This window comes from Quercus lobata, chromosome 3 (genome assembly GCF_001633185.2).
Source record: "Quercus lobata isolate SW786 chromosome 3, ValleyOak3.0 Primary Assembly, whole genome shotgun sequence".
NCBI lineage: Eukaryota > Viridiplantae > Streptophyta > Magnoliopsida > Fagales > Fagaceae > Quercus > Quercus lobata.
The window spans coordinates 71,563,771-71,588,295 of record NC_044906.1 but is presented as its reverse complement, the minus strand read 5'-3'; the positions used below and the strand labels follow the sequence as shown (position 1 = coordinate 71,588,295).

Here is a 24,525-nt window from a genome sequence, read left to right as displayed (position 1 = left end):
AAGTTTCCCTCTCTATCTATTTCTCTCGCTTCTCTCTTTTCACTTTGTTTCTGTTCCCCTTTGGATGGATGAAATGGGAATATTCCTGATAATTTTATGATTAAAGTAACTGAATTTGTATAGAGGTTAAGGCATGCTTTGTATTGGACCTTAGCAATGCGTTAAGCTGAATTTTTTATATAAGTTTTTAGTTTAACTAGGAAAGAATGAAAATTTAGTAGGTGGGTATGGTTCAGGATACTGTTGTTAATTTGTAGATACTAAAATGGGAACTTTTTGACAAGTTTGTGATAAAAATAACTGATATTTGTAACTTATTCTGAAGAAAAAAGATGTAACTGAATTTTGAATAGATGTTAGGGCACGCTCTGTTTTGGAGCTTAACTCTGTGTTGAGCTGAATTTTGGATATGTAAGTTTCTATTGAATTGGGAAAGGATTAAAAATTAGTGGTTGGATATGGTTCAGACTAGCATTGTAAATTTTTAGATGCTAAAATGGAAATAATTCCGGCAATTTTGCGATAAAAGTAACTAAACTTGTTTAGGGGTTAAGGCACACTTTCTTTTGGAGCCTTTTTATTTTTATATTTATAGTTTTTTGATAAGCAGAAATACGGGTTGGAGGCTTAGAGCTTTGCTCTTTGTTGAGCTGAATTTTAGATATAGTAAGCTTGTAGTTGAATTGGGAAAGGGTGGCAAATTAGTGGTTGGATATGGTTTAGGATGATTTTGTTAAGATTTGGATTCCGAAATGAAAATATTTCTAACAATTTTCTGATAAAAGTAACTGAATTTGCTAGGGATGGTAGAATGGTATGCTGTGCAGAAAGTGACTAAAGGGTCAGGACTTAGGAGATATAATAAGGCTCATTCAGTATTAAGAGCATTAATAGATTATATGCTATGAGTTAGCTTCTTTCTGAGGTAGGCCTTGAGCATTCTCTTCAAGGTTCAACTAATTATATGAGTAGTTTCTAATTGCTGATGATACTAGGTGCACCTGTGAGACAGATAGAGAGAGTATAATATAAAGGATAACTATTCTATAAAGACATTGGCATATACCCAATCACACATAATTTCATATTCAATAGCAGATTGAGAATAATTTTTTTTAATAAAGAAATCATGGATTGATTTCTTCACTGCTCATTTAACAAGTAATCAATTTCAAAAAATTTACTTTTAAAGAATGTGATCATTATTTTTTGGATTGGTATGATAGGATTTGGACTTATGGGGTTTGCTCTATATTCTTTACCATTGTGCCAAGACATGGATTGGTTTTTGGTGTATGCAAAATGCTTTAAATATAAAAATATTGATGCATGAGCTTGCTATAATATAGATGCATTGTGCAAGAATTTCAGATATTGGTTACTCCATAGAGTACACCTTGTAGAGTATTAACTTCAATTGTGGGTTGGAAATAGCTTACCTTGGAAAGTCTCTTGTGGTTGAATCCCACCTAAACCAAAAAGGAATCCATTGTTGCCTTGGGCTAATGATAGAAAGCAATTATTATGAAACAAATGCCATAGGTTCAATTCTTGTATCTTTTTTTTTTTTTTTTAAGACTTCAATTAGATTGACAATGTTGTTAGAAATATAGCTTCAATACATGGGTAGCTACTAAAGTACAGTACGCATGAGTAATCAGATTGACAGTGTTGTTAGATTGACAGTGTAGCTTCAATACATGGGTAGCTTCAGATTGACAGTGTTGTTAGAAATCAGATTGACAGTGTTTTTTTTAAAAAAAACTGAAGTACAGTACACAAGTAGATTCTAAGATGCACAGCTACCCAAAAATAAAAACAAGCAAACGGATCTTTTTTTTTTTCCTCCTTCGGGATAAGTAGTAGTACAACCCCATTTTGCATTTAGTCCATTATTTTCACTTTCACAATACTACACATTGCTGCTCACATATATAAATATTAGCTTATACTGATTGTAAAGATACAAATAAGAATTGACTTCATACACTAATTTACTTCATATACTAACTGTTTTAAGTTCCCTGTTTAAAAGGGATGGTTTTACAAGAACACATTGAACAATATGGTAATTACTTACAAGGGGATTCCGATTTTGTGGAACCATTTTTAAGTGGGTCTCAAAATCCTTCAATGCCCATCCAGTCTATACCGGAAGTTGAAATTGTCACCCCTAATCCAACAAAACGTGGTGGCAACTTCAGTGTAGATGAGGACCTCCTCCTCATCGCTGCATGGCTTAACATTGGCATGGATGCTGTGCATGGTACTGAACAAAAGGGTGACAAATTTTGGGAGAAAATTTGGGAATTTTTTTGCAAGAATAATACTTATGGAACCACACGTACTAGTACCTCCCTATCAAGTCGATGGGGAAATATTAATAGGGAGACAAGTAGGTTTGTTGGGTTCATGGCTAAAGTTGAAGCCCGAAATAAAAGCGGTACGACTGATGAGGACAAGGTATAAATTATATTGCAATAGTGTCAAGATATTAATTTCCTTTATAGTTTCAAGACACTAATTATTTTATTTATTTTTAAAAAATTTAGTTGAAAGAAGCAAGGGATATATATCAAGCTACACCAAATCCAAAAACCGGCAAAAAGGTAGCTTTTGCTTTTGAACATTGTTGGGTTGTGTTGAAGAACCAACCAAAGTGGAGTATGCCTAAGGAAAGATCAAAAGGGCTCCCTCAAACTCTAAGTTCAGTCGATCAAGTTGATAGCAATGATGATGACACAGTGGTGCTAGAGAGACCAATTGGTCGAAAAGCCGAAAAGGCTAAGCGAAAGAGGATAGATGGTGATAAGGATTTTGATGATTATTTGGCAAAAAAATTGCACTATATTGAAGCATCACATGAACAAGACAAAGAGGCTCTTCGCATCAAAGCGGAAAGGCTTCGTCTTGAAACTATTAGGGAGGAGGGAAGAATAATGACCATGGATACAAGTGGCATGAATGACAAAGAAAAACTTTATTTTGAAAATCTCAAGGATCAAATCCTTGCAAGACAAGTTGGGTTTGACCCAAGGAACATGTAGATGTCTTGTCGTAACCTTATTGTGGTAGTAAATTATTTTAGGGTTGGGGTTTGGCATATGTAGATGCCATTTTGGTAGTGGCTTATTTTGGTAGTGGCTTATTTTAAGCGTAGGTTTGGAACATGTAGATGATGTATTGTTCCAACTTGATCAATTGGCAGTAGGTTGTGCCACTTATGTAATCACATCATTTTTGCGTATATAAAAAACTTATGTATTTTCTATGTTTGATATCATATCTTCTACCAATTGGTTGTTCCAACTTTCAGTTTTTTTTTTTTTTTTTTTTATTTCATTTTATCTTCTGTTTAAGTTTTTTCTGGATAGTTATTTGCCTCTGGAATGGGCTGCCTAAAGCCATGAGTCTTATTTTATGTTTAGATTCATTTTCCTATTTGATTTAAAAGTTCTAAAGTACTTTTTGTTTGTTGGAGAGTGTCCACTTTTGACACGTCCATTTTTTTAAAAATGGATAATACCTGTGCCCAGGCAGAACCTTGATCAAATGACCAAATAACAAATATAAATTTATGTTGTGTAAAAGTACCTGCAGCTGCAGCTTCTGAATTTTCACCACTGAAATAGCATTCTTTTTTCTCCTTGACACAAGCTCTAACTTCTTCACTATAAAGATCACTAATAAAAACACATGTGCATAGAATCTTCAGCCATAATGTTCAGTAGAGGATAGCACCAACATGCAGTACCAAATAGAGAGAATGAGTTTCAGACTTGGAATGGTGGGCAATGCTAAGTTTCTTAGAGTAAGCTAGGGGTGTTTCAACTCTTCAAGAGACAAAATCTTGGAAAATGTCTCTCATTCTTTCTTTTTGATAATCAAAACTGACTACAACATGTACTACCTTGTCAATTTATAGTTACACAAGAATGCATGCCATTGGCTAACCCCACAACAGCATTACCATAATCTGTAGGAGCTGTAATGTAGTCTGTTTCCTTTTTTTTGATGTTCATGTTTGTATGTTAGAAAACTTAGCTAATTATCTAAGTTTCTAACAATTATATCCTCTCCACCTCCAAAACATTCAACTTTCCCACAAATTAGTCACTCTTTTTATAATATCTTCACTGCACTGTCAATAAGTGTGAAGGCATAAACTTGCACCTAGTTGTTGTCACATAATACACTTTAACAAGTGTGTTTAATTTTTTTGGTAGCTGTCTATGTGGCTGTTTATTGAGGTTTATGTGGTTGTTTTATGTCTATTTCAGTGGCAGAATTTGTCAAAATCTGTTATGGGGCTGTTTTGATGTTGTTTTAAGCTATTTCAGTGTGTTTAATTTTTCTGGTAGCTGTTTATGTGGCTGTTTACTGCTGTTTATGTGGCTGTTTTATCTTTTTTTTTTCTTTTTCTTTTTGTTTGGCTGACTAAAGTAGATATCATTCAGTTTTATGTTCTCTAACACTGTTGTCTTCAAGGTTGTCTCTATGGGTCGCTCTCTTTTTAAAAAGTTGCTTTTTGACGACTCAGACGAGGATGAGATAATGAGGCGAATTCTTAAAGGTTCAACAGTACAACGTAAACGTCGTCGGTATATCGAACGTGATCGTTTGGCAGGCCATAAAAGACTTTATCTCGACTACTTTGCTGACACACCAGTATATCCTCCTAATTTATTTAGGAGGAGATTTCGGATGAGTCGATCCCTTTTTCTCCGTATTCAATCTAGGGTAGAAACTTATGAATCTTATTTTATCCAAAAAAGAGATGGTGCCCAAAAATGGGGTTTTATCTTCTCTTCAAAAGATAACAGCTGCACTTAGGATGCTTGCGTATGGAGTTACAGCTGATTTTATGGATGAGTATGTGCGGATTGGAGAATCCACTGCAATGAGAAGTCTAAAAAAATTTGTTAAAGCGGTGGTTGATATTTTCTCCAAGGAATACTTGAGGTCTCCAAACAACGAAGATATTGCTAGACTTTTAGCCAATGGGGAAAGACGTGGATTTCCATGGATGCTAGGGAGCATTGATTGCATGCATTGGAAATGGAAAAATTGTCCGGTTGCATGGAAAGGTCAGTACTCTGGTCACATTCATGAGCCAACCATTGTTTTGGAAGCAGTGGCATCTTATGATCTTTGGATATGGCATGCGTTTTTTGGATTACCTGGGTCAAATAATGACATTAATGTATTAGAACGGTCTCCTATATTTTCTGAGCTCGAACAAGGACGTGCTCCTGCAGTTAATTACTCAATCAATGGTCATGAGTATAAAATGGGATACTATCTTGCCGATGGCATCTATCCGAAGTGGTCAACATTTGTTAAAACAATTCCATATCCACGAGAACAAAAAAAAAAAAATTATTTGCACAAGCCCAAGAGGCGAATAGGAAGGATGTAGAGCGTGCATTTGGAGTTCTTCAAGCGAGATTCGCAATTGTGCGTGGACCTGCAAGATTTTTCCATGCTGAAACGCTCCAAGACATCATGAAAGCTTGTGTAATTCTTCATAACATGATCGTTGAGGATGAGCGAGATGTAAACGAAGCGGTGGAATTAGATTATGAGCAAATTGATGACAATCCTACCATACAAATGTCACGGGAGAACACAAATACATTTACGGAGTTCATTGAAACCCATCAATGTATTCGAGACCATAAAATTCATTCTCAACTTCAGACAGACCTCGTTGAGCATTTATGGCAATTACAAGGGGAGTTGTAGGAACTTAGTAAGTGTGTGAGTTATGCTTGTGGTGTTTTATTGTAATTTGACATATATACGAGTCTTATAAAGACAAAATTTATAGTTATGTATGTGGATTGCATTTATATATATGTATGTGGATTTTTAAAATTGGCAGGTTGCATGTATATATGTATGTGGATTTTTTAAGTTCGTAGGTTGAGTACATTGATATTTGGCAGGTTGCATATATATATATATATATATATATATATATATATATGTATGTGGATTTTTAAAATTAGCAAGTTTGAGTAAGTTGATATTTGGCAGGTTCGCTCTCAAAAAAAAAAAATTTTGGCAGGTTCTGTGTGTGTGTGTGTGTGTGTGGATCATTAAAGTTGACAGGATGAATACATTGATATTTGGCAGGTTCTTTGTGTCTTGCCCCTTGGCCAGCTTCCAGATCTTATCAGAGTTTACTGTTTAATGGAAGTGTAATTTTCCATCTTTCCAAAGTGTATTATACTCTCCTAATTTTATGGTTTTAGGTGGTGCCATTTGCTGTACTTTGCGTAGGTGGTTCTAAATTATTCTTGAAAGTTACAGTGGTGGTTGTTCCTTGTTTTTTGGTATCACCTACCATTAAGGACCGAAAACAAATTTTAAATCAGGACTAGTATTCGTTCAATTCGTTTGCTGAACTCCATCATTGTAGAGTATAGTGATTGTGGCTGTCATAAAATTTGGCATCTTGGTAAATTATGGTGCTGTATTGTCCTAAGACTTGAGATTTTTCATTGTTTTGGGATGAAAGTTTGATCTGGCTGTACATTGATTTTAAGTTATACCTATCTCTCTTTGCCATGGGAAACATTTGAAAGTTGAATTACTGAATAGTTTTCTACCAGCATGTACTAGTCTCCTCATGAGTTTCCAGGGTATTATAAAATCAGATCAGGTATTCAATGAAAATTATCAAATGCATCTTGGCTAGTTGGTGAAGAAAGTGAACTGAACCTTATGTTGATTATGAATCTCTTGATCACACGATTTTAAGTCATAGATCAAGTTATATTATGAAAATTTTCTTACTTGCGTGGAGAGTAACATGCTATTTATTTTATTTAGTCATATGTTGGGTTTCTATTTCTTCAGAGAAGAAGCAATGTGTGAACTGGCTAATTCTGGAAAAAAAAATTATAGTTGGAAAGCCCAAGAAAATGTCACCGTTGGAATAGATCCTTAGCTAAAAAAAAGTGATGATGTGAAAGAAATAATAAAGAAAGATTAAAAAATAATATTTTAATGAAAAAGTAAAATAATAGAGTTTTTGGATGTAGGGTGTATTGTAAAATGGTATGGTATAATTGATAAAGTAGCTTTTTGAGATGGTAAAATAGGATAGAGTAGCATTCTTCAATGTTGATGCTCTTAGAAGCATCATATTGGTGGGAAACAAGCTTCTAGTAGTAGTAAATATTGAAGCATTGGCCATTGTGCAGGCCAGACAAATAAGGGAATCAAAATCCTCCACAAAATCAGAAGTATTATGAATCAGTTCCGGATTTTCTGCAACATATTTGTGAAGGACAATAAAATATTTTGGCTGTTGTGCAAGCCAGACAAATAAAGTAGCACCAGTCTTGTAACATTAGTGACCTCATCAATCAGTAAAGGGAGCATCGGATGGATAACCGTCAAAAGGATCAAAAGGACCTTGTGGAGAATCACATGGATGCTCATGGGAAATAGCATACTGGTTACAGAATCCACAATATAAAATTGGCTCAAACGTTGGAGTTTTACCCAGGATGAGAAGACTCCTGGGATTACAATGATCAGCAATTCGCAAGTGAGCAATAGCATCGGAATATGGTCTGGGACCAAAGACAGAAATCCTATCTGTGCTTCCCATGAAATGATAATTTTTCCATAAATTCTGGGCTACATTAATAATCTGGTTATTAAAATAATTTCTCCAACATTCTGCAAGACCACGAGGATTATCAAAAGATAATTGAGAATTTCCTTCAAACCATGGTCCTTGGTGAGTGTGACCATTAATGAGAATGAGATGCTTTGAAGGTTGGACGTTCATCCAGTTATCTCTTTCCCATTGTGGCAACGTACTCCAACACCTGATGGAAGCAAAAGGACTGTTAAATTCTTTAATAGCATCCTGAATAATTTGTGGGAGTTGGCTGGCTTGATAATGGCTTGTTAATTTTATAGATCTGATAAAGTCATATTCAAACATTTGTGAAAACTAGTTAGGGTCCTTGTCATCATCATCATCTGAATCATTTGCAACAATTGCACCATCATCATAATTTATCAAGAGGCCAGGAAATGGGTGTCTCTTTTCATATACTCTGAGAGTACTCCCAAAGTGTTCTTCCCAATCAAGCTGAATAAAGACATTATCACCTTCATCCAATTCATCAGGATCAGGAATAGTGGCTGTGACAAGCTTTTTAAAACATTTGAACCATAGGTCGAAAGACCTAAACATAGCCTTGCTTCTCAGAATACGAGATTGTATATCTGATGGCAAGTTGGCAAAAGCACTTCTTACCATAGATTGGGTCTTAAGACTCAATCTAGCATAGTCAGTGCCCATTATAGTCATTCTATCCTTTGAATGGATATCCTCTTTGCCAAAGAGTTGACTAATGTAAGAATCAATTGGAATATTTGGATGGTCAGCAAGATGGCTTCTAAAAGCCCCATTTTCTGAAATAAGAGTATTTCCTGGAACAAGGTTTGAAATAAGGTCATTTTCCGAAGTAAGGATTTTTTCTGAAATAAGGTTAGCATAGCTTATATAAGCTTCATTCTGAGCAGTAAAATTAACAAGGTGGATTTCGAGAGCTTCGAGAGTTGTTTCAAACAAGGAACGATTGTTTCTGGTAAAAGCAGCATAGAGATTATCAAGAATATATTTTATGGAATCTGGTAATTCACTATAGACTCCATTATGAAATTGTAAGGATCTAGATAAGACTTCCTGTAAAGCAATTATCATATCACCACTAGAATATATCATTTCAGCTGGGACATATCCTTGAAGGGATGTCGATCCGCTGGGTTTTATCCCAGAAGATGCGCCTTCATGCATTGCAATTTGAGAATAGTCCTGTGTAGGAGCTTTTCCCTTGTTTTTCTTTTCCATAATAATCCACTTATTAGTGGTATAAATATGAATATTATTATTATTATCCCACTTATTAGTGGTATTTATCCACGCATCATTGTCCGATTCCTGCAAAGAATCATTGATAATGTTAGGATAATGGATAGTATTTAACATTTTGGTACTATGAAAATTACCTTTAAAATCATCAGTGAAATTTTGGTAAGAACTCATCACTAGTTCTTGAATGTTCATTCATGGGAGAATCTTTCTTATAAGACAGATTATCAATATCAATTTCAAACTTTGAAGCAAATTTGAATTTTACTTTTTGTCCAAATGGATCAGTAGTAATTCCATCATGTTCAACAAGAAAGGGATATAAAGCATTAATAAATGGCAGACCAACAATCACTCTATCAGTCATATTTTTTACAAGAACAGAAGGAATCTTGAAACAAACATTATCATGGCACACATGAGCATTATTCAATTCATACTTAATTTTCATTTGAGAACCATTAGCAGAAACCAATCTTTCAACAGATTTTTCAAAATATTTTGAAGGAATTAATCCTTCCTGGATACAGTTCATGTTTGCACCAGAATCAATCATAGCAATAACAGTGAAATGATAATCAGGAGAAACAAAAATTTTAACTTTTGTAAACTATTTTGGAGGAAGTATTTTATTAACAAAAGCAAGTTGAGGATCAGTGAAAATATCAGGAATACCTTTATCAGAAAGAAGAGCCTATTGACTGGATTCATCTCCATCGTTGTGCTCATGTTGTTTATCTTGTTCATTATCAGATTTATTAAGATCTTTATCAATTTTTAACATTATCAATTCTTGTTTGAGATTACTGTTATCACTTTTCATGCTTTTAAATTCATGTTTTAATTCATTTATCTCTTGTTTAACAATATTAATTTCGTGTTGGAGATCATTAACAGTTAGTTCTTTAGATTTCTTTTTATTAAATCTTTCCAAAGTTTCTTCAAAGCTTATAGTAGATTTTGGTTTCTTACCAGTTTCATCTCTTATCAAATTTTTCTTAAACTTATCCAAATATTCTTTTTGCAATTCAGGGTTTTGAATTTGATTTATTAGTTGAATTATTAATTTTTATATATATATATATATATATTAATAGGCAAAACTGAGAGAAAATCCAATTAGATTTCAAATTGAAATTCAATTAGAGTCTAATTTTACGCCACGTGTCTAGTCTAATCTAAGTTTTTAAATTTTTGTGCCAAGTGAATTAATTTAGTATAAAAATTGGATTTCAATTAGAGTTTAATTTTACACCACATGTCCCATCTAATCTAATTATTTAATTTTTGTGCCAAATGAATTTATTTAGTGTAGAAAATGAGAAATCCAATATAAATAAACCATAAAGTACATAATCATATATCTAACTCTATATATAAAATTAGAGGAAGAGAAAGTTTGAAAGATTTTATATTTATGAGTTTTTATTTTTTTTTGTATAACTAAAAATAATTCAAATTTATAAGTCTTTTATGTAATATACTATGACTATGTATCATTCATTACTAAGTAGGTAATATATATACACACACACACCAAAGTTTTAAGAAAATTTAATTAGAATCATAATTGGATTTTGCTTTTGTTATCTTTTCATACAAATTAAATTGTTTATATTTTCATTGTTATTTTTTACTAAACTAATGAGTATATTTTTTATACTATTTCTATTCAGATATTTTGTATGCGAAGATATTGAACGTAACAAACTGTAATTGAGTTGAACGATCCCATACTCCGATCTCCATTCGATTTAGGAGATACTATTTGACCAATTTATTATTTTATTTTATGTTATATTTAGTAGAATTTCATAGAAAATAATTGTGAATTGGTATTGTATATGTAGTATCCAATGGTGATTTTCAAAATTATATACATAATAGTAATGTAATGAGAAACTTGGCCTAACCAATATCATGAAAATTGCAAAGAAAAGCTATTTCAGTACCTCCAAATGTCCTAATCTAACTATGTCCTATATGTTTAATAACACAAACCAACATTAATAGTACCACTACAATTCATCATTTTCATGCATAAGCACAGGTTACATACTAATCAATATATATATATATATATAACCGAAACCTCTGAAGCTCCTACAAATTTCCACATCATCACTATTTTTTTTTCTTTTTTTGTTCCAACTTTTTCTTTTTCTTTTAAATTCTTTTCATTTTTGTTCCCCCACCACATAGAGTTTTGGTCGTGGTGATGTCCTTACTCTCAAGGACACTTTGGAGGTAGTTTAAACATAGTATAATTCTAATTATTAGGCCATTGCACAGCCAAAAAAAAAAAAAATTCCCACAAATTTCCACATCATCACCATTTTCTTTTTTTTGTTCCAACTTTTCTTTTTCTTTTAAATTCTTTTTATTTTTGTTCCCCCACTACATAGAGTTTTGGTCATGGCGATGTCCTTACTCCAAGGACACTTTGGAGGTAGTTTAAACATAGTATAATTCTAATTATTAGGCCATTGCACAGCCAAAAAAAAAAAAAAATCCTAGGAACACAACCTAGCAGGTAAGAGAATCAGTAATGTTTTTATCTAATTTTTCTTTTAGGTACAATGATATTTTATAATATTCCTCACTTAATGTCACATATAATCTGGTATATAGAGAGTAGATAATTGAAGGTGCTCTACAACCATCAAAATCTAACCTTCCAAAGGTGGTGTTTTACAAATATTAGAATCTAAATCTACAGCTACAAAGAACTAGGTATGTGTTTTTTTTTTTTTTTTTTTTCATATGAGTTTGTCTAATTCTATGTTTTTTAATTCTTTAGTTTGATTTCAAAAATATGTGCATGTTTATGATTCCTTTTTGTGGTAATAAGTTTCTATAGTTTAAAGGGTAGGTTTTTGTTTGCTTTTTTATGTTAGAACATCCTCCTTCCTCCGTTGTAAGTATTGAATTTAAAACAAAAAATCTTTTAAACTAAAATTTTTACTTATCAATTTTTATGTTAGAATATATTCATGAACTTTGAGGTTTGTAAGATTTATAGTTGGAGTTTGTGCAAGTATTTGGTCAGGAATATAATTATGTGCTCTCTACTGTGTGGGCTAATGATAATTTTGTTAGAGAAGCTTAAAATGTAATATCAACTTTCTCATTATTTTAATTTTTTTATGAGAGTAGACTACAAACAGAGAAGTTCTATTCTATTCAAAATTTACAATCAACTTTCTTCTTCTTTTCTTTCAATCTATAAACGTCTCACACAACTACTCAAAGAAGAGATAAACACGTGCATCGCACGGGTTAGCAACTAGTATATATTAATAGCCAAAGTTTAGAGAAAATCTAATTAGATTTTAATCAGATTCTCAATTTTGCGCCACGTGTCCCATTTAATTTTTAATTTTGAGCCTAGTGAATTATTGAGTGTGTAAAAATCAAAGAGTTCAAATACAATTAGATTTTAAATTGGATTTCAATTGTAGTCTAATTTTCCGCCACATGTTCATCTAAGTTTTTAATTTTTGTGGCAAGTGAATTATTGGGTGCAAAAACCGAAGAGTCTAAAACTAATTAAATTCTAAATTTTATATATATACATATATATATATATATATTTAACGAGAAGCCATTATATTTTAGAAATGTATGGTTTTAAAAAAAGTAAGCTAATACCATGTATAATTTGAACATTTTATATAAAAAAAATGTATAATTTGAACAATATAATTGTGATTATTTTTAATTATACTTGTGCATATGTACAAGATTACACACTAGTTACAATAATAACAATATAAAAATAATGCGCAAGAGAGACGAAAAGGGTTACAAAAATTATTCAAATAATTCTAACAATTACGATTTGTGATGACTAGTGAGTGTTTACTTCCAAGGCAAAGAGTCCAAAATCAACTATTAAAGAAAATAAAAAACCAAAATTAAAATGTTAACCATCCCCCCCCCCCCCCCAAAAAAAAAAAAAATGATATGCAGTTGCAATGTCAAACTTCTTTAATCTATAGCTTCCACATTACCCTCTCGGGACATTGCAAATTCATCCAGCTCTAATCATATATTATATGGAATTACTTCTTTTTTTAATCGATTTTCTCCTCTTAAATTGCTGAGTCATCAAGTAGGTCCACTAAATTAAGACCTACCACTAAAACATGAACGAACAAAGTTTTGTGTGCGAAAGGCCAAATTGAAACTTTTCAATTACAACAGTGCATTCTTCTAAAGACACCTGATAAAACTGAAATGATACAATTTTGAAACAGTCCAAAGAATAGAAATACAAAATGAGCTTTTAGAATTTGTAAACAAACTTCTGCTTTCATCTTATTCTTTTCTCCATTTCCCAGAACTGTTATTTTAATGGAAGCCTCCACCAAAGGCTTGAAAACTTGAACCATCCAATTTAAATTAGTGTAGAACATACTCTAAAGAAATTTAGTTTTCTCAAGAAAAAAAATATGCATCTAATAAACATAAATTAAAATTTTTTTTCTAGAGTGTTAAACTCACATTTTTCTTACTCTTATAGATCAAGTTTATGTATGACTCGATAACAAAAACATCATGTTATTGCCTACATATGATACTGTCCTTAATTTATATATTCCTCCATTCCTGAAAGACTTAAAGAAATTGTGTACTTTCATAAACAAACAAGAGTAATCTGAAAATGAATCATACAAACACACAAACACCAATTTGAAAATGTCATCGAAATTTAGACTTACCACGAATTAATGCTATATCCCACTGCCAGGTGCATTGCAATACGTGAAAATAATTAACTTGCAACATTGTGCACAAGGACAATGACTCGTACTAGAGTTAAGTTATAATATATGGCACATTTAGATTTCAACCTTTAGAAATTCAGAGTTCATACTATCAGGAAAGGAAGGACTGAATTGAAGCATGATAGAGCAAAAATGTATTGACCCCTTGCAAATTAATGAATTATCCAAGTTAATTAATTAGGTTCAATTACATACAATGGCATGGTAGCACAAACAAATCACCAACTAAACTAAATGCAACGGAAATTAAATTTGACACTGTGATTTATTTACAAATGGGGAAAATCACCAAGGTAAAAACCCCACCTGGTGATTTTAAGATCACAACTCCTAAGAATCCACTATTATTAATCACAAGCGGTTACAAGTATAAAGAATCTTACCAAACCCTTTGGCCTATCCCACAATACCAATCTACAGTTGAACCCTTACCTCAATACCCAATTGGACTTGTATTATAGCGGCAATTTTTCCGTTCAGTGCACGAATCCTATTATATGACTAACCAATAATGCACAGATCCCAGTACGTGACTAACTCCACAGCAACCCTTTGATTGATGTAATTGATTTGCAACAGCTTCACATAGAAACACCAATAAGATCTTCAATGATGGTGTGAGAGACTTTACTTGGTTACAGAACCCAAAGGCGTACAAAAAACACAGCAATGACTCTTTCTTCTGTAGGAGGAGGCTAGAGTTCAAAAAGAAAACCTTATGAAGCTCTCTGGGGTTAGATTTTTCATTTTCCACCTCCTTGTTTAAATAGGAGCTCAATAGGCTCTCCTTTTCCAAATAGGTATACGCAAACCTTAGGCTTTCCTAATCCAATAAGGATTATACAAACCCATAAACGAATAGCCTTTTAGTATAAAAACGTTGCTGGCTATAGTTTGAATCCTGTAAGCTAGATAGATCGAGACATATGTCGAGCTTTAATGAATCTCGACAGATCGAGCTTCTGTCGAGGAGGTATCGAGACCTGTAGATTGCACTTTTCTTGAGCAATTCTTGAGTAATCTTCATGTCTTCAATGTAACCACTTGTAATGATTATCTTGAACCTACTTAGATTTACCCAAATACAAGTAAAGTGCATTTTGTCAATAGATATGCCAATTACATAAAAATATGTCCTTAACAATCTCCCATTTGGCAATCCGTGACAAAACCAAAAGAGTATATTGAATGTCCTAGAATACATTCTACTCAAGATTACAGAATAAATAAGCCTAGTCTAAAAGATCTGAACCTTGGAAGTTGCTGCAAGAAGAACGTTCGGAATCTTGACTTGGCTTTAACTTGTCTTTCCTAAAAATTACTAAACAAAGCACATCAAGGTATGATGTAGAAAATAATGACAAGTTAAATGAACAAGAAACATGTATATAAAGAGAGAAAAGAAACCACACATGTGAGATAAAGAGTGAAACATATACATCATCATCAAATATAGAAACAACACATGATGTATGTAAATGGTTACAAAACCAAAAGATACACAACACAAAATATATATCAATATCAAAGTGTATCAGACCAACCCTCCCCCTAAGTTGGTTACATCAAAAACTTTCTTCCCTTTAATATGAATTTCTCCCCCAAGTCTATTACTCCCCTTGAGGAAAGACATTCAATTCTAAAAATTCTCCCCCTTTTTGACATGATTGTCAAAGGGCATAAAAGGCCAAAAAACTTAACTGGAGACAGACAAAAAACTGATATAGAGGGAATGAGGAGAACAAGGAACCATAGACCTACAAGAAAAAGAAAAACAAGATGCTACGGACCCAAAGGAAAAAAAAATGCAAAACAAAGAAAAATGAAATGCATGCAAGGGTATCTTGATCAATCAAGGAGGTGTCGAGAATCTATCAAGAAGAAGCCAACCTCGATGGATCAAGAATCTGTCGAGGATGTGTCGAGCAGACAAAGAGCACAAGATTTTGGCTCAATGGATCGACTTATCTGTCAAGAAGCTGTCGGGGTCAAACCTAGAATCTCGATAGAAGAGGTATCTGTCCAGATTTTGTCGAGAAGCTATCTAAGATGCTGAAAGGAGGTTTTTCAAGGGGGAAAAACACATAAGATGAGAAAGCAACAAGATGGCTACTCAAACAAGCATCGAAGCAACATGTTAAGCACTCAAACCACACCTCAACTCTAGATGCAAAGCATTCCTAGATCCACAAACACACTAAACAAGTCTAACCAATTTTATATTTCAAAAACAAGCTAAGACAGTTTAGCAAGTATATATTAACACATGTATTCCTTGTGATGGCCAAAACACATTGTACCTGCAAATGTATCAAGAGTATCTAGAGTATGCGTGTTGTGTGTGAAAACATAACAAGTGTGCACAAGTTTCTCATATTATGACGATTTGAGATATGAGAAAATCTAATACTTTGCATATTAAAAGCATTTTGATTCTTTTTACTTTTATATTCTTTGCATATTTTCTTTTTGAACATATCATGCATGGGCATATAAGATAGAAAAGAAATACCCAATTATGTAAGCCAAAATATCACAATTTTGCTATGCCGAAGCACACAGGTGTTATACATGATTGGCAGGCTTTAGTGGTGAGATGTTTATTTATGCATTTTTCTTAGGATTTTCTAGTCATTCCCGTTAAAAAGAGTGATATGAGTATTAAGTATAAAAGATTACTTAATCGTACTCATCACCAACACAAGCCACAAAGTTCACTTGCTTAGTTGTGCATTAAGATGCTTATCTAACCTATAAGAGATACAAAGTTTAGAAACTTTATTTCAATGGCCATTCAAGGTACACAAGTACCAATATACACAAACACACACTATTTTTGTATTTTTCTAATTTTTTCCCTTTTTTATTTTGAAAACAAAACAAAATAAAAACTAAACAACTATAAAGCCAAAAAAAAAATAGATGCATATGCATGAAAGCATGATTCCAAAAACCGATAAGAAATCAAGCAAGAGAGTCATACTTTAGATAGAAAGAATTAAAGCAGAAGACAAACAGAAAGACAATTAAGTCTTAGGCTCATTTATCACCCACACAGCACGAGTCTTTGGCTGTGAAGATGAAAAAGCACGTGTCCTAGTATGACTACTAAAGGACATAGAGGAATTAGAATTCCCCTGAAATTGAGTCAAAAAGCTCAAAACTTTTAATAACTCACCAAGAATAGGTACAGAGCCTTTAAACAAAGGATGAGCCCTATTTGATACTCGATTATGAGGAAACAACTTGGAACAATTAGGACGAGTGTGACCAGAAACACCACAATGGTGACAGACATGAGTATTTTTCGAACTACTATACTTCCTAGAAGGAGGTGTAACCTTAGAGGTTGACAAAGACCTTAATTTAGGACAATTTGGCCTAATATGACCAACAATATGACAATGATGACAAGTGGGGACAAATTCAGAATTTTTATTCTTTCTAGGAGGAGTTTTAGACATAGGTTTAGAAACTTCAACGTTAACATAAGAATTTTTACCTTTGTCTATCCTAGCAATATTAGCTTTCAACTCTTCATTATTCCTTTTAAATGGAGGAATATAAAAATCTTTTTCTTTTGAGTTAGACTCAACAACAAGTTTGCCACTAGTTAACTTTTCAACTTCAATTTTAAATTCAACTAGTTGCTCTTCCAAACTCTTAATTTTATCCACCTAAGATGAAATTTGATTTTTAAAATTCTCATTCAAATCATTGGCTTCATCCAATTTTGCAATCAAATCATCATTTTCAAGCTTGACCTTTTTAAATTTAGCTTTTAATTTTGTAGAACTATTAAGAGATCTCATACAAAAATTTTAAAGCTTACAATAGGCATCTTGAATATCATCATCATTATTTAACACAAGATCATGCAAATCAAAACAATCAATAGTTTCCATGACAACAGGGGTTAATGAATCACACAACAATGATTAAAACCTAATCAGAGTGTGCCCGCTCTGATACCACTTGTTAGGTTAAAATGAATTGACCCCTTGCAAATTAATTAATTACCCAAGTTGACTAATTAGATCAAATTACATGTAATAGTGTGGTAGCACAAACAAATCACCAATTATACTAAATGTAGCAGAAAATAAATTTGACACAGGTGATTTGTTTACGAATGGGGAAAACCACCAAGGCGAAACCCCACCGGGTGATTTTAAGGTCACCACTCCCAAGAATCCACTATTATCAATCACAAGAGGTTACAAGTATAAGGAATCTTACAAAACTCTTTGGCCTATCCCGAAATACCAACCTATAGTTAAACCCTTACCCTAATACCCAATTAGACTTGTATTGTAGTGGCAATTTTTCCATTCAATGCACGAATCCCAGTACATGACTGACCAATGATGCACGGATCACAATAAGTGACTAACTTCTTTGCATGAATCCCAGTATGTGACTAACTCCACAGCAACCCTTTGATTGATGTAGTTGATTTACAACTTCACATAGAAACACCAATAAGATCTTCAATGATAGTGTGAGAGACTTTGTTTGGTTACATAACCTAAAGATGTACAAGAAACGCGGCAATAACTCTTTCTTCTATGGGCTGAGGCTAGTATTTCAAAAAGAAAACCTTATGAAGCTCTCTAGGGTTAAGTTTTTCTTTTTCCACCTCCTTGTTTAAATAGGAGCTCAATGGGCTCTCCTATTCCAAATAGGTATACACAAACCTTGGGCTTTCCTAGTCCAATAAGTATTATACAAACTCATAAACAAACAGCCTTCTAGAATAAAAACGTTGCTGGCTATAGTCTAAATCTTGTAAACTCAATAGGTCGAGACATGTGTCAAGCTTTAATGAATCTCAACAAATCGGGCTTTTGTCGAGGAGGTATCGAGACTTGCAGATTGCATTTTTCTTGAGCAGTTCTTGAGTAATTTTCATGTCTTCAATGTAACCACTTGTAATGATCATCTTGAACCTACTTAGATTTACCCAATTACAAATAAAGTGCATTTTGTCAAAGAATTTTCCAATTACATAAAATATGTCCCTAACAAAGCACATTCGAAAATTTAGAACACAATTAGACTTTCCAAAAAAATCTCCCAACTAATTAAGAAGCCCTTCTAAAGCAAAATTATTACGTACCTCTTTTTTCTGTTGCTCATACTCATGCATTAATATTTCTACTATCCTTCGATCAAACCATTGAACTTGGGAATGGGATAGCAACACATGACATTTGATAATAAATATGATGATCTTAGTCACATACTCCTATACTCATAAAGACTAATAATTTAGAAGATTATAACATGACTATTCACAAACAGTTGTATCCATTTTCCAAGCAGAAAATTTGACTATTCACAATAATCTCAAAGTGAAACCCATAACCTAATTACCTTTATGACTTGGAGCACAAACCAAATCGAGACATCACAGCAAGAAACGTGCCCCTATCTACAACCATCATTACAAGTAATTATTTGTATTTCGAGAGCAATGTTATGTCATTTCACACAATTCTACATCCCCTTAATTAAATTAGTGTACAACTCATCATTTATGTGAGAGGAGATAGCATTGCTATCAGGGTATTGAATACTTTTTCAACCATAATTGTACAACCCTCATTGTCTACCCCACCATAATAGCTGAAACAAAAATAAATAGGGAAAATAATGTTACACAATCATTATTGCATATTTCCTTTGAAATCTTGTTTTCATTTTAGTTAAAATTGTGAAGTGGTAAAATAATGTATTGAAAATACAATTTCTCCATTTTAATTGAAATTGTATTTTTTTTTTTTAAATACAATTCCAATCAAGGACGGAACCAAGATTCAAACTTGGGGGGGGGGGGGGGGGCGAAGTTCTTTGTTCAAAAATTAAAATAAAAAAAATTCAAATATCAATACTAGAGGTTGACAAAGTTGCATTATTAGCATTAATTATTATTTGTAATTTCTTTTTTGAGAAAAAAATTAATAATAGGATTTTATAATCAAGAGTTTTGTAAGTCAATTGGCAAGATTTAATATTTTCAAGGTCTAACTAATGTGTGGATGAAGCGATCTATCTGTGGCATAGGAATTGTGTCTATGGCTATGAGAGTGGAGTCATTTGAGAGGGGCATAGAGCTCACAAGTGAGAGGGAGAAATTGGGTAAAGATTATTGGGTTTTTGTGATCTTTTTTGCTAGGATTTGTAATTGATTTATTGTTATTGTTTTTGCTTAGATTGAATTTATGATTTGTCCAAAGATTTTCTTATTATTTGGATATGTGCATTTTTTTTATAGATTTTTCTTGTTATCTATTTGTTGGATTTCTTGGGTCAGTTTGTAAATTTTTTGGGTACGTAAGGGGCCAAGTATATAAATTTAAGAGCTAGAATTAAAATTCTTTTTGTTAATATACATACTAGTATAATTTTTTTCAAAGGTTGGGGGGGGGGGGGGGGGCATGGCCCCCCTCAGCCCTTGAGTAGTTCTGTCCCTGATTTCAATTTACGTGGCCATGTACATGTAGTGAGTCTGCAATATTGGTAAGTGATAATCACTACCCAAATAAATAATTGATGTTAAATGTAGACCAACACCATCAATTATTTGAAAACATAAAATTGCTGAGATAACACCGGGAGACATGTATGCTAGCAGTGGCTCCCATTTGTTCACACTCATCAATACATTTTGGAAAAGGTTTTGCTGCATAGTTGTATGTAGCAATTGCTGCATAATAGGTTAGGTGGTAGCAAAAAGAAAGTAACATGTGTCCAAAGGTCATGTGCAATACACATGATCAGGCGGACCTTTAGACATTTGCCACTTTTTTTTTTTTTTTTTTTGCCACAATTAATCTTGTATGAAGCAATTGCTACATATAAGTATGCAGCAAAACCTTTCCCATATATTTTCGACCTAAGACAATTAAGACAATAATTATAATGTATTATTAATATTTAAATATTATTTACTTAACTTTCTATATTATATATATTTTGGTCTAAAATTCATTCTTCTTGCTTTATGAGATGTAAAAGTGTTAATTGAGTTCTTATTAACATTTATTTTGAATTTGTTAAAAAAATAGTCATTAGACACACTGGATAAATTTTTTTTTTTTAGTCATGAAGCGGTTTAAGGTTTAAATTGGATTGAATTTCTATTAGTTCAATATTTTGAAAGACTTTTAAAAGGTGAAAGAGAGAATGCAAAATTCACCTATATTTTTTTATTTTAAAAAATAAATTATCTTTCTAAATTGTTAGAAACCTTTTAAATTGTTAAATCACACCTTTTATAAATTTTTTGGGACATAAAGGGCCGGCTGTACGTGTGTTACTCCTTGCTAAGGTAGGAGTTCTATCTTAAAATTAAAAATAATGTTAGTGATAAAACACTTTAGCAAATCAAACTGTTATTGCCTTATTGGTAAATAATAAAGTAATTTTCGAGTTTAATTAAGTAAAAACTCTCACAGACTCACCTAATTAACCTTAACCGACTTTATTTATTTGCTTTCTTAAAAAAAAGACTTTACCGATTTACTTTTGGTAACCGACCTTCAGAATATATATATATATATATATATACGTACTATACTCATGCTTTCTATACCTACAGTTCTACACACTAGAGCAGAGTTTTGCATCAGAAACCAAGAACGATAACAACAATGGCTGCAATGTTCCCTGTGGGTTTTAGATTTCGTCCCAGAGAAGAAGAGTTGGTGAGGTCTTACCTTTACCCAAAAGTAACAGGAACACAAACCCAAGGGGTGGTAGGTCTTAATTTAGCGGACATACTTGATGACTCAGCAATTTAAGAGAAGAAAATCTAATTAAAAAAAAAAAAATTCCATATGATATATGATTAGAGCTTGATGAATTTGCACTGTCCCGAGAGAGTAATGTGGAAGCTATAGATTAAAGAGATTTGACATTGCAACTGCATATCAACTTTTTTTTTTTTTTTTTTGGTGGATGGTTAACATTTTAATTTTGGTTTTTCCTTTTCTTTAATAATTTATTTTGGACTCTTTGTCTAGGAAGTAAACACTCACTAATCATCACAGATCGTAATTGTTAGAATTCTTTGAATAATTTTTGTAACCCTTTTTTTTCTCTCTTGTGCATTATTTTTATGTTATTGTTGTGAATATATCTAATTGTTTTGTGTTATTATCGAAACTAGTGTGTAGTTCTAATTAAAAATAATCACAATTATACAGTTCAAATTATACATTTTTTTATTATAAAAAATGTTCAAATTATACAAGGTATTAGCTTATATTTTTTTTAAATCATACATTTCTAAAATATGTAATGGTTTATCATTATATATATATATATATGATTTAATGTTTGATTGGTTTTAGACTCTTTGGTTTTTACACTCAATAATTCACTTACCATAAAAATTAAAAACTTAGAGATGATCACGTGGCGAAAAATTGGACTCCAATTAAAATCCAATTTAGATCTAATTGTATTTGGATTCTTTAAGATTTTTACACTTAATAATTCACTTGGCACAAAATTAAAAATTAAATGGGACACGTGATGCAAAATTGAGAATCCTATTAAAATCTAATTAAATTTTCTCTAAGCTTTGACTAAAAATATATATTAGTATATAACCCATATTTGCACATGATACTATCTCTTAAATCAAATGGAGATAGGTGCATGAGATTGTTTAACTCAATTATAGTTTATTGCATTCAATACATTCGCATACAAAATATATGAAGAGAAATAGTATAAAAATTATACTTATTAGTTAAAAAAAAAATAACAACAAAAATATAAACAATTTAATTTGTATGAAAAGCTAACAAAAGCAAAATCCAATTAGGATTCTAATTGAATTTTTCCTAAATTTTGTTACATATATATATATATATATTACATACTTAGTAATGAACGTTATATAGTCATAGTATATTACATAAAAGACTTATAAATTTAAATTTTTTTTTAGTTATACACAAAAAAAAAAAAAAAAAAAAAAAAACTCATAAATATAAAATCATTCAACTCTCTCTTCCTCTAATTTTATATATAGAGTTAGATATATAATTAGATTTCTTAGGGCTTATTTATATTGGAGTTTTCATTTTCATACACACACATATATTATGTGGATTTTTTAGGGTAGTGTCTATTTGTGATTTGAGTTTATCTTGACACAATAATTTGGCCCCCCCAACTCAAAATTCCTGATTCCGCCACTAAATACAAAGATGTACGTGGTTCGGTCTAAGGCCTATCAAGATTGTGAGATTACAAAGGTTGTGTTAGGTTTTATGAATCCCATTAATTGTTATTTCTCCTGAGTCTATCATCAAAAAATCCAACCAATATTCTCCTATTTGATTTGGCATATCTATATTCTGATTTTGAATGCTCAACGAATATTCTCCTATTTAATCTGATACCTTCGAAATCTGATTGGACATATTTGTTGTTTGATCTAGAGTATGATTTGGTATCCCTATAACCTAATCTGACAAATTGTAATATGATTTATCATAGTTATACTTTGACTGCTTGAGACACGCATATATGGAAGAGATTTAGAATGCCTTCTAAGTCTACAAATCACCAAATCATCTCCTGTTTGCACGCACGCACGCACACACTCCTGTTTGCACGCACGCACGCACACGCACACGCACACGCACACGCACACGCACACACACACACACACAAAGAAAAAAAAAAGAAAAAAAAAAGAGAGAATTAAGAAAATAATATTAAAATAGAAAGAAAAAGAAGATATATGAGACACAAATAAAGAAATAGACAAACAATATCAAGAATGTAACTTTAAACCAAACCCTAGATAATATTCATAGATTAATAATAATAATATAGGAAAAAGAAAAGAAAAGAAGATATATGAGACACAAATACAAACGAAGAAATAGAAAAATAGTATGTCAAGATTTTTTTTTTTTTTTTTAAAAAGAAAAGTATGTTAAGAAACTAAACTTAAACCAAACCCAAAGGTTTTTAAAAGCAAGAAAAATTAATATGTCAAGAATATAATTTTTTTTTATAGAAACATCACTTAAAATTGCCGCTTTAGCTCTAAAATAAGTTATACCTAAATTCTATATTTACAAGTTTTTTAAAAAGGAAAGACCTACAAATTTTAATCTTAATCGGTTAAACTATTTACAAACATATGAGAAATGACCTCATTTAAAATTGAATCCACCTCACTTAAAATTGAACATGGCTCACTTTAAATTATCACTTTATTTCTAATATTCCATATTTAAAAATTTTCTATAAAGAAAAGGAAATTAGAGATGGTTAGTGTGCCTTAGCGTGTTGTAGTAAGGACTCATCAAGGCTAATCTCATGCAATATCCATCGATAGCGGTTGTTGTTGTCATCGTCGTCGTTGGACCTGGACTTGTCGTTCTTGACGTTGTTTTTCTCATAATAGTAAGTCTTTTTGATTCCGATTCTTTTTCTTTCGTTTTGGTCGGAAAAGTAAAAAATATTGCTGGAATTACCATCGCCTTTCCCACAACCTTTGCCAACGCTTCTCTTGCAACGGTTGGACTTGGGAGAGACCCTCTTCAATCTTGTGAAGAAGAACATCTCTTCTTTGTTCTTTATACAGTTATTAGCTCTTTCCATCTTCTCCCAAATCTGCCATGGTTCTTCAGTGCCGTAAAGATCGCATTCAGGGATTACTTCAGGGCATTTACAGTTGGAAATTTCCGTGGCCTTGGGATGAAGATAATGAATCACTTGCACTTCGTCTAGTGGATCAAACATGAACCCGCCTGGCCATTCAGGCGTCCACGAGGATGAACATGATAATGCAGCTGCCAT

The 24,525-nt window shown here is 32.3% G+C and overlaps 1 protein-coding gene and 1 pseudogene across 1 annotated transcript; one reads left to right on the top strand and one right to left on the bottom strand.

Moving 5' to 3' along the window:
• The first annotated feature begins 4,777 nt into the window (after positions 1-4,777).
• Positions 4,778-5,833, top strand: LOC115981404 (annotated as a pseudogene).
• Positions 5,834-23,994: 18,161 nt separating this feature from the next.
• Positions 23,995-24,525, bottom strand: LOC115981403 (NAC transcription factor ONAC010-like). Its single transcript, XM_031103539.1, has one exon. The coding sequence runs from the start codon at positions 24,523-24,525 to the stop codon at positions 23,995-23,997; it is 531 nt and encodes a 176-aa protein (XP_030959399.1).